Here is a 17,974-nt window from a genome sequence, read left to right on the forward strand (position 1 = left end):
TACTTAATAGGAAAAACTTTACTCCCTTTTAATTTATTAGATATATTTCTTCTTCTCCAGCAAGATCAGATTTAATGTGGAGAGTCTCTTGATAAAAGCTACCACCTAAAGTTTATATATTGAAGAACTTGCAGACTTTAATTAGAAATAGACAGTGCAGTGGACGACAGGCTTTGTCTCTGCAAGGCTGGGGTTGGTGTACTCTATATTTGAAGTGATACAGGAAAACTTAATGCTGGGGGGTTTTTTTGTCTGTGATTCTGTTTGCTGCTACTTCAAGTCTTGCAGGTATTAGCTGTTCAGCTCTGGAGTGTAGGAGCATAAAACTCTCTTCTTTCAAACATGAGAGGGTTGCTTTTATTCCTTATGTGCACAGAAAAGGTGGACTCATTGTAAAGCAAGATGTCTGGGTTGTGGGGTTTTGGTTTTTTCCCAGTGCATAGCTGCATTGCCCACTGTGGTCAACAGAGGCAAGTAAGTGTTCCAACAGAGTGATTTAGGCACTTTATATTGCAGTAGTTTGTCTCCTTATGTTGACACCCTGAATCTCTTTCCAGAGGTGTCTGCCGCTGGCTGCTCACACTTGTGCACAAATCAAAAATCTCCAGGTCAACACTGTTGGCATCGCTCCTTTGTCTTTTGGGAAACTACTACTGCTTATTCACACAAATTTATACAGCAGAATTTACCAAGGATGAAGTGACATCAATCATGCTTCTGCAACTCTTTTTCTCCTACTTTTTTTATCTTCTAACTGGAGGAAGTAGTAGTAGTTTCTGGTTTGGAAAAAAAAAATCTGTGATGGTTCACAGTCAAATGGAAGATGAGCATTTTTATTGTCTTTGTGTTATGGGTCAGAAAGAGGATAAAGAGAGGGGTTTTGTTGATTGTTTGCGGTGGAAATGATGGATTAGTTACCAAATTGCTTCAGTTAAATAGAAAATCAAATTTGCCATAGCAGTAATTAGTCCAAAGTGGATACACATGACAAGAGACTCTTCAAAAGTGCCTTTGCAGAAAGAAGGAAGCTTGTTCCCTACTGATGTCGATTACATAGAATAGAAATCGATGTGCAGGGAAGGAAGGGTTTTGGGAAGTGCAGCATAACAGAACACCTCCCTCTGGTGGCAACCGTTACATGTGTAACCTCCTGAACAGCAGTGAGCTGGGAGCGTCCTGGTGGGGAGGGGAACGCTCCCGAAGAGCAAGCAGAATTTTGTATAGACAATTGAAATGCATGTAGGGTTTCCTGCCACTCCAGCTATTTGAGTATGCTGCTTGACCCAGTTTCTTCTGAGTTTGTCCATTAATGAAATTTTTCCTCTTCCCTCCCCTCTTGGAGCTGGAATCGGTTGCGTTTGCCACTTTTGCTGGGCTGTGAGGATAGGCTTTATAGGTGTGTTTTGCTTTAAGCAGGTAACCAGAACAACGTGCATGAAACGGCTGATAGCTTCTAGCAATCATTTGGCTCTTTCTAAAAACGTACTCAGCCTGTAGTTTATTCGTATTTAGTTCTTTGATCTGAATTGTTCTGTGCTCATCCTCAGTTTACAAAGTAATGCCTGTAAGTACTCGTACCTGAAACACGATTAGCCACCCTCACTGGGGGAGAAAGGTTGTTGTAACTGTTCATCTTTGTAGTTTATTAATGCCAAGAAACAGGTAATTTCTAAGATTTTCTCTATAAGCTTTTCAGGGATGGGTTCAATCTATCAATCTAGAGAATGTGAGCTCCCGAAGAGGCTATATAATTGTTATTTTTAGCTCCGTTTAGGCATAACAAATAATTCTTGAAAGAATGCTTTCAAATGCTTCTTGAAAGCACAGTTTAGTTCCTTGCTTTTCAGGACCTTTGCACTTCAGAAGGTGAAACAAACTAGCTGAATATGTGAGAATAATACTTTTTCATCTTTATTTTCCTTTTTGTTCAGTAAGCATTTTAGGATGATTTTTTCTGCTGTTCTTTCTGAGCACAACAAAAACTGCTCTTAGCCGCTGCACCCCCACGTCTGAACACTCAAAACAGTTTTTGCTTTTTTTAGTCATTAATAGGAGAACCTGTGAAACCTTGTAAATCTTCTCTAAGACTCTAGATGAAAAGCAAAACAGCTGGGACCTTTCTGGGTGTAGGAGTCCTTATTCCACATCCGTGATACTTAAACTAGTGGAAAGAAAACTTGGAACATGGAGAACTGGCCACAGAATCGGTTTTCATGTGCAGGATCCCAACATTACCAACACTTACTTAATGTATTGCTCAAGGTCAGCACACTGCTGTTTTGGTTTAGAGATTTATGCTTTGCTAGTGAAGACCCCTGTCCAAGGGATTCCAGATCTGTTATGCCCAGTAACAACCATTTACAACCCAGAGCTCTGGAAACAGCACTGGTGAAAGGCTAATTTTTTCAATCTCCAGTCAGTGGAGTGCAAGTGGTAGCAGAAGTCGTCAGATCATATTGAATCAGGAATCACGGATATGAGAAGCGAAAGGATCATTTGCATCTCATGCTCTTTTTTTGTTTGTTTGTTTATTGCACTTTGCTTTATTTCCATACTAAGCCATAAGCAAGAGTATGTGTTTTAGCTGTTTTCAGCGGTGATCCTCCAGCACTGAGAGGTAGAAGGATCTCTTCATCATCACAAGAGATGCTCTAAGTTCACATGTATTTGCTATATAAATGGAGGGGAAGTGTATTTATCTGTCTTTTCCACTGGGGGGACAGGAATGCATCATTCTGAAGAGAAAAGCTTTTCCATTCCTTTTTCTTTTCACACTTCTTCTAATGTAAAGAAGCACCTAAATGTTGCACTAGTCAGAATTTGTAAGAAAAGACATTACAAAAAAAACCCCAACCAATCCCTAAGCTTTAGATGTGAACTCACTAGATGACGTTTTTGCAGCCATTTCATACTGATTTCAAATTTTGAGCTCTGTTTCAGCTATTTTCTTTGGAATTGTTTGGCTAACACTGAAAATATGTTGACTTGAGTTCAACAGTTCTCCTGTTGTCTTCTAGAAGACAATTTTAATAAGTAGGAATAAAAATATTGTTTTATTAACTCAGAATTCCATCGTGCTTTGTTGCTCACACAGAGGCTCAAACAACGGTTATTTTGTACAGGCAGTTCTTTTATATCTACACATAATCCTATTTTTGTTCTTGAAAGATTTGAAATGAAATATATGCTTCAAGTTTTCTGAAAATAAGCAAGGGGTGCTTATGGTGGGGTTGGGTTTCCGAGCCATCATGTTCCATAGTCAGAATTGAATGTAGCAGCAGCAAGTGCATCTAGTGAGATCTTTTTTGATTCCTAAACGTAGATCAACCTTCTGTGGTCCTTGAACTTCTGCAGTTTTTTGTTGGCAGGTTGAACACTGGACTCGTGCATTTCTGTGTTATTAAAGAATAGGATGGAGAGGATGCTGAGTGGGATACTACAGCTATTCCCTTAAGCTCCTGGACTCCTTTAGGAAGTTTGTAAAATGTAGAGCTTGAAGCTAAGGCCCAAAGGTGTCAGGGGAACTTCCAGGGAGTTTTCTGAAACATGACCTGGCCTTTTCCATGTTACTGTAGATTACTGCAGTCACAAATTGCTCATATGAGCTCCAACCATTGCAAGTTTTTGCCTCTGCAGCTGAGGGCTGTCAGACTCAGAGTTTCCTTTCCACACTTTAAGTCCTGTGTATGAAAAGCAGATGCCTATTTTAGGAAGCACTGGATTCCAGTAAGGTTGGGAAGATTGGGAAGGAGCTCAGTACTTACGCTTCACCTTTCATTGCTTTAATGGTAAAACCTAAACAGTGATGAAATACTAAGTATTCTTCACAGGCACACATTTCAGAGGGCTGGGTTGGCTGTGGAGAAATTAGGCAGGGAAATAGGAGAGATTCCTTCCCCTTCTCTTCCAGAACAATCTTTAGCTCTACCTCCAGGCTGTCCAGAGGAGATTGGGGGAAAAGACTGATAGAGGAGTAATTTTGAGATGTTTTGAGAGTTTCTGTAATGGTAGTTATCGAAGTGTCTTTAACTGGAGATGAGGGAGAGGAACCTGACGAGGGGTTTGCAGGTTAGCACAAGAAAGGTTTAAATTGGTGTAGAGGCCTTTTATCCCTTGTGAGAATCCTGACAATTTATAGTATGGTCAAATATTTGGGAATGCTTGAACTATAAATGTGACTATTACTGACAGAAAATGAGGCAAGCGTTCACTTTAATTGGAACCACATAAATTAGACTGGAGGAATTAATTAAAAAATAATGGACATGCGTTTTGAAATTGGAGGGTTCTCTCTAGGTATTGGAAAGGGCGTGATAAGGTCACTTAAAAGATAGCTCCAGTACAAGAAAAGCTAATTGAAACGTTTCTGTTATTAAAACAATGTTAGTTCCTACGTGACTGGTGAATGAAGTGTCCAGAATAAATATGAATGATAATTAAATTCTTTTTCTATCAGTTAACAGTCCCATTTTCAAGATCTCACACTTATTACAAAAACACCTCGAAGTTCATTTCATGAATTTACTTCGGATGACTTGCTGCCGTTACCAAGTGCTTGGTTTATGCCTTTATGAATCAGATTCTTCTGATCAAAATGAAAGCTTCTCTCCCCTCAGGAGCATAAATTGTGATGTATTATCACTAAATTTAATTTGAAATGGGACATTTCTTATTAATTTTTTTAGTTTCATAAAGGTGTGCTAGTACTAAAAGAATTCTGGAGGTAACGCAACAGAGGTTTAGGAGAGTGATAGAGCTGTGGTTTGGTTTTGGGCTGGTGGGGGTTTTTTTGGTAGATTGTGTGCTCCTTTTAGTCAATTTTAAGCTTACACTTTCGAGTATATTTAAAAATTTTGTTGTTGGCTTTTGAATGCTCATGTTTTTGAATGCTCATGTTTCATGCTTCCAAGTCTTATTTTAGAATAAATTCCGTAGATCACAGCTGCTCAGATGCTTTCCCCAGGCACTTTAAAAAAAAAAAAAACCCAAACTTGCCTCTATTTAATTCTGTTATACCTCCACTGTTGTATTAGCCTCGGATCATGTTGAATGATTGTTCTCCTAAAGTGCCAAATGGATCCTTCAAATAGCTGCAGCCAGTTAGATTTACAGACTAATTCCATAACTTTATATCTGCTTACTTTTCCTGGCTGATGGTACCAGAGCTTCTCTTGTTTCTCACTAGAGTTGGTCATATCATTGTCATTGCCATCTTTTGCAGTGACAGCGTGTCGGAGGCCACGGCAGGCTGCCCACTCAGTGTTTTACTAGTGGCCCGTTTTGGTAGATGTTCTTCCTAATAAATTCCTGCTTTACATAGCATTGAAAAAATAAAACCTTCCTTGCAGCCATGATCAAGGAGTGGCTGCTTTGTTTTCCACAGTTTGTTTGAAGTTCACGCTTTCCTTGTGGATTAGGTTATCACCAGTATCCTTTGGTAGAGGTTCAAGAATCCCTACAGTCTCAATTGCTTGGGTAATAAATTGTCCTAATTTCTTAGTTCCGCTGTCAGATCCAGGTGTAATATAGCAGCTCCCTCCTTGGTTTTAGGCTTTGCAGTGTAATAGTACTTTTATATAGACCTTTCTCACTGTACGTGCTCTGTAATGAATTGAAGTGTGAATGCTAGCTGCGGACCTGAGGGATTCTGTAACAGGGAATTTAAAGTCCATTGTTAGAATAGTTGCCTGCTCTTCATAGCTTCAGTGCTTTGGGTCCTTTGATGGCAGGCAGTAGTATTTATTCTTCCTTAATGTTGGTGAGTTCTGCGCAATAACCAGGTTTTAGCTGAAATAGTGTAAGTTTGCTACGTTCAGTAACAATAGGAAATGTGATGCAAGGGGTTTTAAAATGTTATTTATAGGGGCTTTCAGTGACCTTGTTGCTGGTCAGTACTGAAATAGCTACAGTAAGCAAAGTGCTGTTACCGGGCAGAGCAGGGAGTGTTCTGTGGGGAAGCCACTCTCCAAGGATCCTTTTGTTAGATGATACTGAAGTCCCTTTTTCATCATGTCAGGATTTCGCGAGTACTTCGGAGACAGTGCGGTCACGTGCTGCAAAACTGGCCCTTTTTTCATGGCAGTCTTGTAAGGTGTTAGAAGCCTGATTAATACAGTTACTATAGATTCTTCTCACTTCTGTACAAAGCTGCTTTTCTCTTCCTTGGAAGAGCAATATGTATGCATATATATTTGAGTGACCTGGATCTGAAGTTGAAGGTCATCCATAGTAATGTTAAGCTTCTTGTCTCGCCAGCATTTTGTTATTAGTTACTGATTAATTTTCTTGCTAAATTATAGGCAAAACCTGTTAGTCACATCTGGAGCTTCCTTTGTAGCTCTGGGGCAGAATAATATTGTAGAGCCAGGAGAAAGAAGGCCTGTTACTGAATGTCAGGTTAAACAAGTGGTGTGTTTTTTGGAAGAAAAACACCTCAAAACATGTCATCAGACTTTCTGAACAAAAACCAAACCAACAAACCACCAAAAAACCCACAGACAAAACTCCAAAAACCCCCAAACCCCAACTTGTTCATGTTAAAAATCACAGTAGTTTTGCAAATGATGGAAGTCTTATATGACTTGATCCCAATTCCAGTTCCTGGGGGATAAATACATGTAACTGCAGTTGTGTTCTCACTGTCTGTTGACTACCCTTGTAGATCCATCTTTTTTATTTTGCTCTTTTTCTAGTATTTTTTCTGCCTTGAAAAGAGAATGGAATGCATGTGAAGAGCTCATTGTATGCAACATGCAAATCACAATATTATTTGGAACTCTTATTAATAATCTGTTGCCATTTTAAAAAGTATAGCAATCATGAAGCATAACTGAGCATAAAGAACTTATTTCAGCTCTTTGTATTTACAAAGAGAAATTGGAAAATAATGGCAAAAGTTGTATTTATGAATAAAACCCTTAAGAGCCAAACGGCTTTCCTCTACCACATGTGCTCACAACTCTGATTTAAGTTCAGTTGTATAGAAAATAATCTTTCTGATATTTTCTCTGGTTTGTTAATTCTCCCTGTACTTTGTGCTTAACTGTGAAAGTGAAGAGCTCTGCTGACAGCTCATACAAGTAGATTGTGATAGTTATTTCGTACTCCTCGGTCTAAATTTAAATTCATCTATTCTTGCTGTTATTGTGGATGCAATAAGAAATACATCTCTATGTATGTGTGTATGCTACATACAGTTTCTACATGTATAATTTTGTACAGTACTTATCTCTGATTCCATCTTATGGCTTTGGTTGCCTGCTAATACGAATGCCTGGGCAAATTCCACAGTGCAATCATTCCCCTGAAGGCAGCGTGCCTGTGTTTATTCTGTGAGTGGGCAAATGCATCTCTCCAGCTGTGTGTTATTTAAAAAGAAAAAAAAAATAATTAAAATCTTCTCTTCCAAACAGATTGTTATTGCCAGACCGTGACTGGAGTTTCAGGTTGTGTTTAGATACTGACTTAAAGGAAAGATTTTTTTCCATTTCACGCTAATTTATTATGTGAAATGTAGTTGTATGAATGACACTTGTAATGCTTTCAGTAAGCTATGAACCAGAAAAGTCCAGTTGAAAATTTCTCAATAAATAAGTAAATAAAATCTCTAGGACTTGCAGTACTGTTCTGCGGCCACATATAAGCAGTTTTTTCCAGGCATGTGAAGAAAAAAGATAAAAAATGGTACAATAACCTACAAATAAACATTTCACTGTAACTATTTCAAAGTCATAATATTTGTGTTACTTCCCATGGAGTACTTTCAAAATCCATTTTCTTGTAAGCCTGGAACTGTTTTCTGATTAGAGTAAGGTAAAAGTCTCTGCGTATGCTGGGATACTAATGGACGAGTAGATGTTTGCTGTGACACTAACATTAATTTATGCTCTGTAAAAGAACAAGACGCTCTGGTAATAAAAAAATGTGCAGATTGCACATTTAGTGCAGTGTTAGAAGCCAACACTCTCCAAATAACTTCTTTGCTAGTTCACACGGCTAAGTTACGGGAACTGTAGAACTGAAGAGTAAAGGAGTGGTATAATACTGCCGATCAACCAAAATAGTTACTTTAAAGACTCTAATTTTCTCTTCTTAGAGTGCTCTTTACTCTGATGCTTCTTGCAAGACCTGTAATTTATTTGAACAAACCCATATTTTATTAATGAAAACATGTGTTATGGACCAGAGAATAAGTGTTTACAACCTTGACCATTAAAATAAACCAAAAGGATAGGTTAAGTTTAAGGATCTTTGGAAGTTTTGTAAATTTTGTAATTTTTTATAGCATGAGTGCAAACGAGAAAAAGTTCTGGCTTAGTATTAAGTCATTGCACGTAATATTTTGATGTGCCTGTGTTTTTTTCAGAATAAAATGCTTTGACGTCATGATACTGCACATATTTTTGCCGTTACCTCAAAGTTCCAACTGATTGTAACCACAGAAGTTATTTAACAGAAGTTGTTCCCTGCTTAGTTACAGGCCCCTTACAGTTAGGCAGGAGTTTAGGGCTTGATATTTCCATAGGTATTTTGTTGGATGTTGATGCTGAATACTGAAATTGGGACCGTCTCCTTTTTTTTTTTTGGTCAGAAAATCAGGAGTATTTTAGGTGATAGAGAGGCTGGGCCTTCTAAATATTTGCTAGTTTGGTAGGGAGGTAGTGGGTGAAATGAACATGCTGGGGAGGTGAGTTCTCCCTGGTTGCACACAGGAAACTGGTAACAGTAACTGGACAAATGTACAAGGGAGTTTGCCTGGTGCAGAAGATCTGATTTCCCGTGGCACCTCTGGTTTTATGGGTTAGAATTGGAAGCTGTAAAGGTAATGGCTTTCATTATCAGTGTTATTTTATGAATATGAATGGGCAAGAGATTATCTTGCAAAAGAACTTGTCTTTTGAAGTTGGGAAACAAATCTAGCTTCCTGCCTTTCTTTCAGCTTTAACTATTTGAATTCAGTGTCTCTACAGTGTTTGTATGATGTCTATATTAGAATTTCTACATTTCTGCTTAGAATTTCTTTGTAAACCATCCACTGACTAAGTAACAAAACAAAAGTAACGCTATTAACACCCAGTGCATGAGAGCCGTGCTTGAGACTCTCTGTTCCTGCTCAGCTAGTTGAGATGCTGGGTGCGACCCTTAAACTCAACAAAGCAGAAGGATTTTGGAGCTAGAAGACTGGCAGTGTTCCTGCTTACTACTAGCAGCTTCTCTACCATGCAAAAATAGTTTATTGGATGTATTTGATATGTTTTATTGATATGTGTTTCCTCCTGTTATTCCTCCATGCAGAAAATAGCTAATTTTCCCCTCTTATTTTAGTGCTGGCTCAACCTTGTAGCCAGCACCAGGATATCTTGTGCTTTAAAGCAAAAACACACCAAAAAACGCACCAAAAAAACCCACCCCACCTACCCACCCCCAGCCCTGCTCGGTATTTTCTGACAGAGGAGGAAAGCTTGTTTCCACTAACATTGTCTGCCAGTTGAAGTTTCTGTAAAAAGTTAAAGTTACATTTCATTACCTAGGAAAGGGGAAAGTGAATTTAATGGATTTTTGGTCAGAGGTGCCTTTTGGCATGGATTTTGTTAGTGTGGTGAAAGTCAGTAAAAACGAAGGAAAAAATTAATTTAAATGAAAGGGTTTTGCATATATCTCTGGTTAAATAGAAACTTCTGGAAATGATGATTAATTCCTTTATCCTCGTTGAGACGATTAGGAGAGGTCATTGTTCTGTCAACAGAATTACATTCTGATTTTAATCAGAATAAAGCCTCCCCTTCAAAACTTGCCAGGGTCTTGCCTGTATTGTGTGTGTATTTTGTTTGATTTTATTTGTTGAGCAGGTAAGGCTTAAATGGATTTATTCAGAACCAGCTCTCCTGTAATTCTTGGCAGCTTTTATTGTACTTGGGGGGAAATCAAGGTGATCTGCAAGTTATTCATGTTAATGAGAGTCCTGGTTAACAGAAGCCAAATGCCATCCACTGATACACAGAAGAAATATAATACCACTCATCCAGTATGTCATTAGATCTGTATTTATACCAGGTAAATGCTGGACCACAAATCATAAAGCTGTAATTCAGAAATCTGTTGATAATTTAGGTCAAATTTATGATACAAGCTGTGTTACTGAATAGGTCCTGCATTGCTTTTGACATCACAGTACTAAGGCAGCTGCTAGTAATTTGCTGCAGCGTGAGTAGTACAACCTCAGTTATGGTTGGTATGTCTCAGGGACTTGAGATCAGCAACACTTTCCTCAAGTACTCTTGTCTGCAGTGAAAAAATGGTAAAAAAGGGGTGAAATGGAGGTTTACACAGGTTCCACAGAACTGTGCAGTCGAAGGTTTATTTTTTTTTAAAGTTAATTGATTTGCAGTTGGAGCAGGAGTTAGTTCTGACCAAGAAGTCCTGGATTTGTGAAGGCAAAGAGCATTTAACTGCCATGGTGGGTTTTTCTGTTGTGTGACAGCTCTGAACTGTTTCACCAGTGTGCTTGTTGGGAAATGTCACTGAATGACCATTTTTTGACAGCCTTTTATGCTCTTTTTGAAGAATTTATCAATAGGTTGTGAAAGTGAACAGTTTATCTGGGGGGCGGGGGGGGGGAACCCACCTTGGTCCTTATGCTCTTCAATTTGCAGCTTTGGGAGGAACAGCACAGTAGGTATTAGTGCTACACTATCATTAAGGGGCTGTCAGGACTTCTGTTATATAGTCTGTTTTGTAAAAATGTTTTACCTCATTCTGTAAATGTCTTTTGTGGATGACACTGAGCTAGTGCAGCCTGAGGAAAGTATTTGCAGCTATCTAGGAAAAAAATATACTGGCTGCGAGTCTTCCAACTTGCTGGATTTTAATATATTTCATAGTGTCTTTTGCTGTCCTGTATCTCTATGCTTTATTTTTAATGTGCTTTATAGATTGCTCCTGGTGTATAATATTGAGCGTAACCATTATTCTTGCTCTGCTCCTTGAAAATGGAGCTGCTCCCATTTCTGGTACACACACAGAACACCACTTTTGTGCACCACCTTGGATGCAATCTTGGGTAAACCCCTTAAAATCTCTGTAGCCACCTTATGTTTGCAGGCGGTGTGCGAGATGTTCATTTATTTTCTGTACTGGTTATTTATAGATGGGTGGCTCCCAAAATGTCTCCAGCTGTGAGCTCCCCTTCTGTCAGGACTATGGTCTTGGTGGAGGTGTGAAGATTTGGTTATTTTCTGGGGTGGTGGCTCCAGTTAAAATTGCCTCAGCTGTCTGTGGCTGGTGCAGAATCCCAAGTGCTTGAAGCTTTCTTGATTGCACAAACACACTAATAATATCCAGGAGACAAATTTGGGTGAAACTTTGTTGATGACTAGTGAGGCCTGAGCAGGACATCTTCCTGGGTCCTGGAAATCATCCCTGACAAAGAACATCCCACCGTTTTTTTCAGAGCTGTGTTGTGGAGGTGGATGATTTCCTGACTGCCACCTCCCTCCTCCTCCCTGGCCTGGCTGACTCTTCCACAGCAGAAGTAACAGCTTAATTTCTCTGGAAAATCACTTAAATACTAGACCATCATTTGGGGACTGTTTGACTATAGTGCTTCCCAATCCCAGTGAGTCATGTTGGCGACCTGTGTTTCGAACACGTCATCATCTGCAAATATTTATAGACTGCTCTGTTTCCTTCTCTGTCATGATACTGCAACGAGCAACTGAACACTGATCTATGTATGTGTTTGTGTAATGAATGCGTTCTCCTTTCCTGTGTCAGTTTAAAAAAAAGAGTGGTGCACTTCATCTTGAACTGTCTCGTTACGAGGAAGCGATGTCTTTGCATCATGAGAGTAACTGGATGTTAAGCAAACCAAAATTCACTTGGCTGGGAGGGTTGATCCCTGGAGGTGTTCAGTGGCAGAGCTGTGCCAAACTGAAATCCCATAGTGTAGCTGGTAGGAACTGAGACTAATGCTGCAGTCAATCAGGTATTGGGACTGTGGGTTTAGGGAAAAAACCCTCAAGGGAGGATTTACGCTTAAAAAGGGAAAGAGTGTTTCTTCACAAACCTGAATCTGCTTTGGAGGCAAGGTAAACCTGACGATGGCATCTATCAAAGTTGTGGGAGTCAGACTATGGGGCAGTTTGGAGACTTAGCTTGACTTGGCACTTGCCAACCAAAAAGGAGGAGGGAAATAAAAAGTGACTTACATCAAACTCTATGGTTGTAGATCAATGAACTACTTTTACTACCAGTGTTGGTGTAAATGAAGGAGAGAGGAAGAAGGAGCACCCTCTTACCACCTCCCAAACCCCCATGAAACAATTGATGGAATGGCTCCCCCATGCTAACCTGGAGCCATACACTACATTCACCAAAATCGTTACTGGTGGAATTTCATATCAAAGGCAGTGAAAAGTATTGTTTTTAGAGAAGTGTAACCTTTCCTTCTACTTGTGTTACATGCCTTACTTCTTCCCTTATTGGATGTTTGCTCCTTTATGCTTTTGTACGTCCTTTGTGAGAACTGCAGGGGCTGTGTACTGATACATGCAGTGGTAAGCTTTGGATGCTCCTCAACAGCTGTGGAAACAAGAACTTTGTTTAGTTCTGAAATTGTTTGCTGTTCTTTAACATCATAATATTTAAGATACTTCAGATCTGGTTTTGCATGTAATCAAGTGAGGAGAGTAAACAAGTGGGCTGATGTATGAAATCTTGGTTTTGTTAGATTTCCAGAAGAAGCAACCAGACGATGACTCAACTCCCAGCACAAGCAGCAGCCAGTCAGATTTGTTCTCCGGAGAAACAAACAGTGACAACAGCAATACCTCTCTAACCACGCAGGCCGCGAACTCCAACCAGCAACTCTTGACAGAACTGAATGTAACTTCACCGAGCAAAGAGGAATGTAAGTGCACAAGACTTAAGTAACAGCAAAGAAGGCATAAACATTTTGTTCTCAAGCTTAGGTTCCACTGACTCCCTTTGGAAGTAAATGGCTTGTCTTTTGGGGCAAGAGGAAAGGCTGGAAGCTATTCACACATTAGACCTTGATGGCTCTAACCTAAGAACAAGTTGTAGAAGTTTCTCTCTAACTTCATAGCTGTTTGAACTGCAGTGTTCAATGTAATTACAGTTTTGAAGCACACTCATTTTAAGAAACTCCCTCTCACATTGCAGGTAAACTTAAATATATATATTTTAGTTTAAGCACCCATAAGTTGTGAAATTTGACTTTAAAACCTTTTGGGTTTTAATTATTGCAGTTGCATGTCATGCTGAATGCAATGCATGTTTGTCTAGACTGCTGTTAGGTTACTTGCATAAAACTTAAGTTTCATGTGGTAATCCATCTAATCTTTCATGATGCATCTTTCTTCTTTATTGAATTCTGTCAGGCAAAAATTCTCCCTGAAGGTAAGTGAAGCTGCTAGAGATTAGCAAACACAGTGACATAAAGTTGTTTTTATTAATTGCTCTAAACATCTAAGTTCATCCTGTGTCTAATACACAAAATCTGCATTCTGCAGCTTAAGCTCAAATGTGTAATTTGTAGCTTCATTTTCCTAAAACTGTAGCTTTATTTTAGAAGGTGCTTTATGGAGAGAATCCCTCTTGAGCTGAGTCTACTCTGTCGTGGCTGGTAAATGGATGTACATGTTCCAAGAAAAACATGCTTGATTTTTAGTAGGAAGCCTGAGAGCTCTACTCTGGTTCTTCAGCTCCGAGGAAACTGCTGGAAATAACAATGCTTACAAAGCAGTATGACTAAAAAAATCTTTGATATGTTACACTTGTTTTCAGTTGTGTTAACTGTTTGCATAGGATGGTTTTGCTGAGTTGCTGAAGCGTTTATTCTGTTTTACAGTTACGTAGAGTTTGCATGTATTTTATTTTTACTGAGGCAGATTGGCTGTGGGGAAAAGCACAATGTATCATTTGGGGATTTTGATGGTTTATTAGAGTAACTAACATAAAATTTTTTAATTGAGTTACTGGTTTCCATCTGTATGTGAGAATATTGTCAGAAATACAGGAGGATTCAAGTATGAATGTTCCGATACCAATTCTTGTGCTAAGAGTAAGCTTGCTCTGTAACTCCTGTTTCTCCTTTGCATACACAGTTGCTGCTGACCACCCATCATCTCTTCCTTCTGCCCAGCACTTCTTCAGGGGAAACCTGTTGCCTGCTGTAACAACAGGGCCTTAAAACAACCTTCCTAGAGAGCTCAGCAAAACGTTACACTTCTGCAACACAGCTGGGCCTTCACAGGGCAAGGGCCTTTAGCACCTCTGCTGGCTCTACTACTTGGTGTTACAGGGTGCTTCTCCAGTGCTTACTGGGTCGGGTTTTCTGAAAGATTGTTCAGTGAGGAATTACATTGTGTTACAACAAAGTGTTTCTGTTGTCGGTGAGAAGGACTTGGGGGTAAGTGGGGCGGTGATTACTGGGATGGGAAGGATGGAAGGAAATTAAACAGTGTCCTTCATCCTGAATTGCTCTAAGCTTGTGAACATACACTGAAGGTGATGGATATTAGGCAGCACAGCCTGCAGAGCATTTGAAAATATTACCTATAAAAAAATTCTTTATGACTTCCTGCTGGGGTGATTTTAAGTGAAATACAGTGGAGAGATTTATTTACAGCTAGAGCTCTCTCTGTCTTCTCACATCCCCACTACCTCTTTAATGAAGCTTAATACCATTTATCAGAAATAATTATACACAGATGGAGCTTTTCTGATGGATAATGGCCTCAGCATGGAGGATTCTTTCCTGCAATGAAGAATACCCCAACTTTAAATGTCTCTTTGATTTTAACTTGAGGGTGTCTTTACCTGCACAACACTTATTTATTTATTTTGCAGCACGTTCTGCAGAGCTGCACTGCTCTGGCTGCAGCTGTGTTCTTCGGAGATTGATCCTTTGCAGTGCCGTGGGATGTACAGCTGTGTGCCATTCTGAGTAGTATTGTGGTAACTTACCAGGAATCAATGTTTGGGATCATTGTGCTAATCCCTATCAAAGTGTGGAAAGATTGGAGTATTTGGGAAGGATTCTCGTAGTGTGTTCCGCTCCCTTCCCTTCTCTTCCTTTTCAAGCTTGCAAGGCGAGTCTCACATCAAGGCATTTGCCATAGTACTTGACTCCACAGGGTAAACAGATTGGACAGAATCACAAGAAGTCATTTAAGGAATTAACAAATGCCATTCATATTCTGACAACTGAAGAGAAAATCTTGTGTGGCAAGATTCATATTCTGTGTCACAGGAAGCCAGCAGGTTTTTTTGTCCTTGTTTTTAGGTAGCCATTTCCTTTTTTTAATGATACAGGGGATAAAGTCCTTGGGTGCTGGTTTTTCAGGAGTTCAGTTTGACAATGTGCAAGTATTTCAGCCTTTTTTTTCTTACTGTTCTGATTTTTCTGTGAGAATGGCATTTCCATGCCTGAGCATCTTGTATACACTACCAGGTTGTAGTAACTTTCCGTCTCCAGACACCCTCAGCTCTGAACAATCACCAACCTCAGTGGCTGCTTGGCTGATTAATCTCTCTCCCCCTAGAAGATGAAGGTAGTTCTCACTCTTACTGTTGCAGCCAAGAAAAGATTTATGCCCACAGACAGTGGTGCAAGCTTCAGGACTTCCCCCCACCCCCCTCCTTCACATGTGTTTTATTTTTATGAAGTATTGCTCAGCACCAATTTAGAAAAAAATGTTGTTGCAGTTTAGGGGATGGAAAAATATTCTAAGAATATTTATTTTCCCCACCTATGCTTGAGTTGCCTTTTTCTATCCAGAACCTTCAGGCATTATCAGTTGCACTAAATATATTTGAGAAAACTTTTGAAAACAAGGGGTACATTGATACTGGTATAGCTTTATTAAGTCTAGATTTGTATGGAACTTAATCATCTGTTTCTTAACAGGTGGTTAAATCACTCTGACTTTTGTTCTTCCTCTACTCTATATGCAACTAAGTTTCACTATTCTTGTATAGTTTTTATGTGGTGTCATTTTACCCTTTCATCCCTGATCTTCGTGCAGGAGGTCCTAGCAGTTGTTATTTCACTGTCAGTCACCATATGAGCTGGTTGCTTGGGCAAAGATTCCCTTTCCTTGTTGGATCAGCAGGGGTTTTGTTTATTTTTAACAAACAGGAAAAGAGGGATTTGATAATAGTCTTCGCTTTTCTGTCTCCCTACCTCCAGCCACAAGAACTCTTTTTAAAAAAATAGCTTATTAAGGAAGGTTCTATGTGTTTTGGAAAAGAAAAGGTCACACTGCACATGGAATAATTTAGCTTAGTTTCAGGCCTTCATTGCTTTCTTTGGGGCTGTCACGTTATTTTTCTGTCTCTATATGAGAAGACCTAAAGCTGCTGCTGTGCAGGTTTAAAACTAACTGTGGTGTTATGTGACAGGAGAAATGTCAATGTGAACAATTCCAACTCTGGCAGCTGGATCAGATTTGATATTTCAGTAGTTGCTAGCTTAGGTTGACATGATTTTATTTTAATTATGTGCTTAACTCTTCCTGGCCTCTTTGAATTAGCAAGAACCACAATTGAAAAAGGACAGAAGGAATATCTGATATTTCTGGAACAGTTAAATGCTCTACATTTCTACATTGAAGGCTTTATAAGAAAATACACAGAGATCCGAGATATTCCTGTAAATGTCAAAAAATACATTGGAGATTTCAGCCCAGAAAGGTGGCGGTGATAAGTGACCACAACTTACCTCTGGATTCTCCATTCCCAAATGTGAATTTTCAGGACTGGATACTTGTAAATTTTGGCTAATTATTGAATACCCTCCAGAATTTGAACTGCTGCTAACTGAAGCTAAGTGTTAAAAACATTGTTAGTTTATCTCAAATGCTTAAATTTGCAAGACAGTTTTGTGGAATGCTTTAGAACATTGTTTATTTTATTGAGCATTTGCATGTGCTGCAAGTACTGAGGTCACCAAAATAACTTAATAACTCGGGGTAACTCACTTTATGTATGTAAAGCAAACTACATCTGAGACGGGGGTGCACCAGGCTTCTGTAAAAGATTGCTGGCAGAAAGGTGAGAGATTGTTTCTTCTACTGCACCTCTTGGATGTTTATACTCTGAATTTCATGGTTTGTTGAAGCATGACTGTGTAAAAAGCCACACAGCCTATATAGTACTACAAAAGTAATGATATTTTTTCTGTCTTTGGAATACAAAAATAATCTTATATCAGCTTTTTTTCAACACAGCCTCATGAAGAAATGGATAAACAAGGGCATCCTTTCTTTTTCTTTTTTGTTGAATGGCCTCTCTGACACTGTACAGAAGGCTTCTACCAATTCATGAGGGCTTCACAGTTTTTGTATTTTGCCTGGGTTTATCAGCAGTCAGAGATGACAGTTTTTCTCCTGCATATGCTCTGAAAATACTTCACATATTGAATTATTATTGTGATATCCTTAATTGCATTTTGTGCCTTTTAAACAAGGACAGCGATTCCGAAATGACAGTTGCTCTTGTACACTTTTCTAAATGGTCTGGATTTGTGAATTCAGTTGCTCGTTGCAGTAAGAATCAGTTTTGTACGGCCTGTCTTCCTGTTTGGGCTATGGGTGACTTCATATTTTGGCTCACCCTTGGCTCAAAGTTACGTACATGCCCACTTCTTTAAAGTATTATATGTATAAACAGACCAAGCCAGCTGCCTGCTTTTCTCTTGCTTGTCATTGGTGGTTGTAGAAAATAATTTGCTCTGTTGCTAACTCAGTTTATTCTGATAGAGACTTCTAGATTTTTTTCCTCTGATCCAAAAGAATGTGGTAACTGTTAAAATTATGTTGAGCTACAAAACTAGCCTTCCCAACCTGCATGATTTAATACTGCAATAAACTTGTACCCAAACATACCTGAGAAAGCTACAGCTAGCTGATGATGATGATGAATAATTTTCCTTATCAACTCACAAGATTGTAAT

The 17,974-nt window shown here is 39.1% G+C and overlaps 1 protein-coding gene across 2 annotated transcripts in view; it reads left to right on the forward strand.

Moving 5' to 3' along the window:
• Nucleotides 1-17,974, forward strand: part of ZFAND3 (zinc finger AN1-type containing 3) — a 137,250-nt gene that overhangs the window by 79,199 nt on the left and 40,077 nt on the right. For both annotated transcript variants that reach the window (XM_084262172.1, XM_084262173.1), the window contains one exon: nucleotides 12,728-12,907. In XM_084262172.1, coding sequence (XP_084118298.1) covers nucleotides 12,728-12,907 — 180 coding nt within the window. The remainder of the gene's footprint in view (nucleotides 1-12,727; nucleotides 12,908-17,974) is intronic.

This window comes from Gallinula chloropus, assembly GCF_964237585.1.
Source record: "Gallinula chloropus genome assembly, chromosome: 3".
Classification (NCBI taxonomy): Eukaryota; Metazoa; Chordata; class Aves; order Gruiformes; family Rallidae; genus Gallinula; species Gallinula chloropus.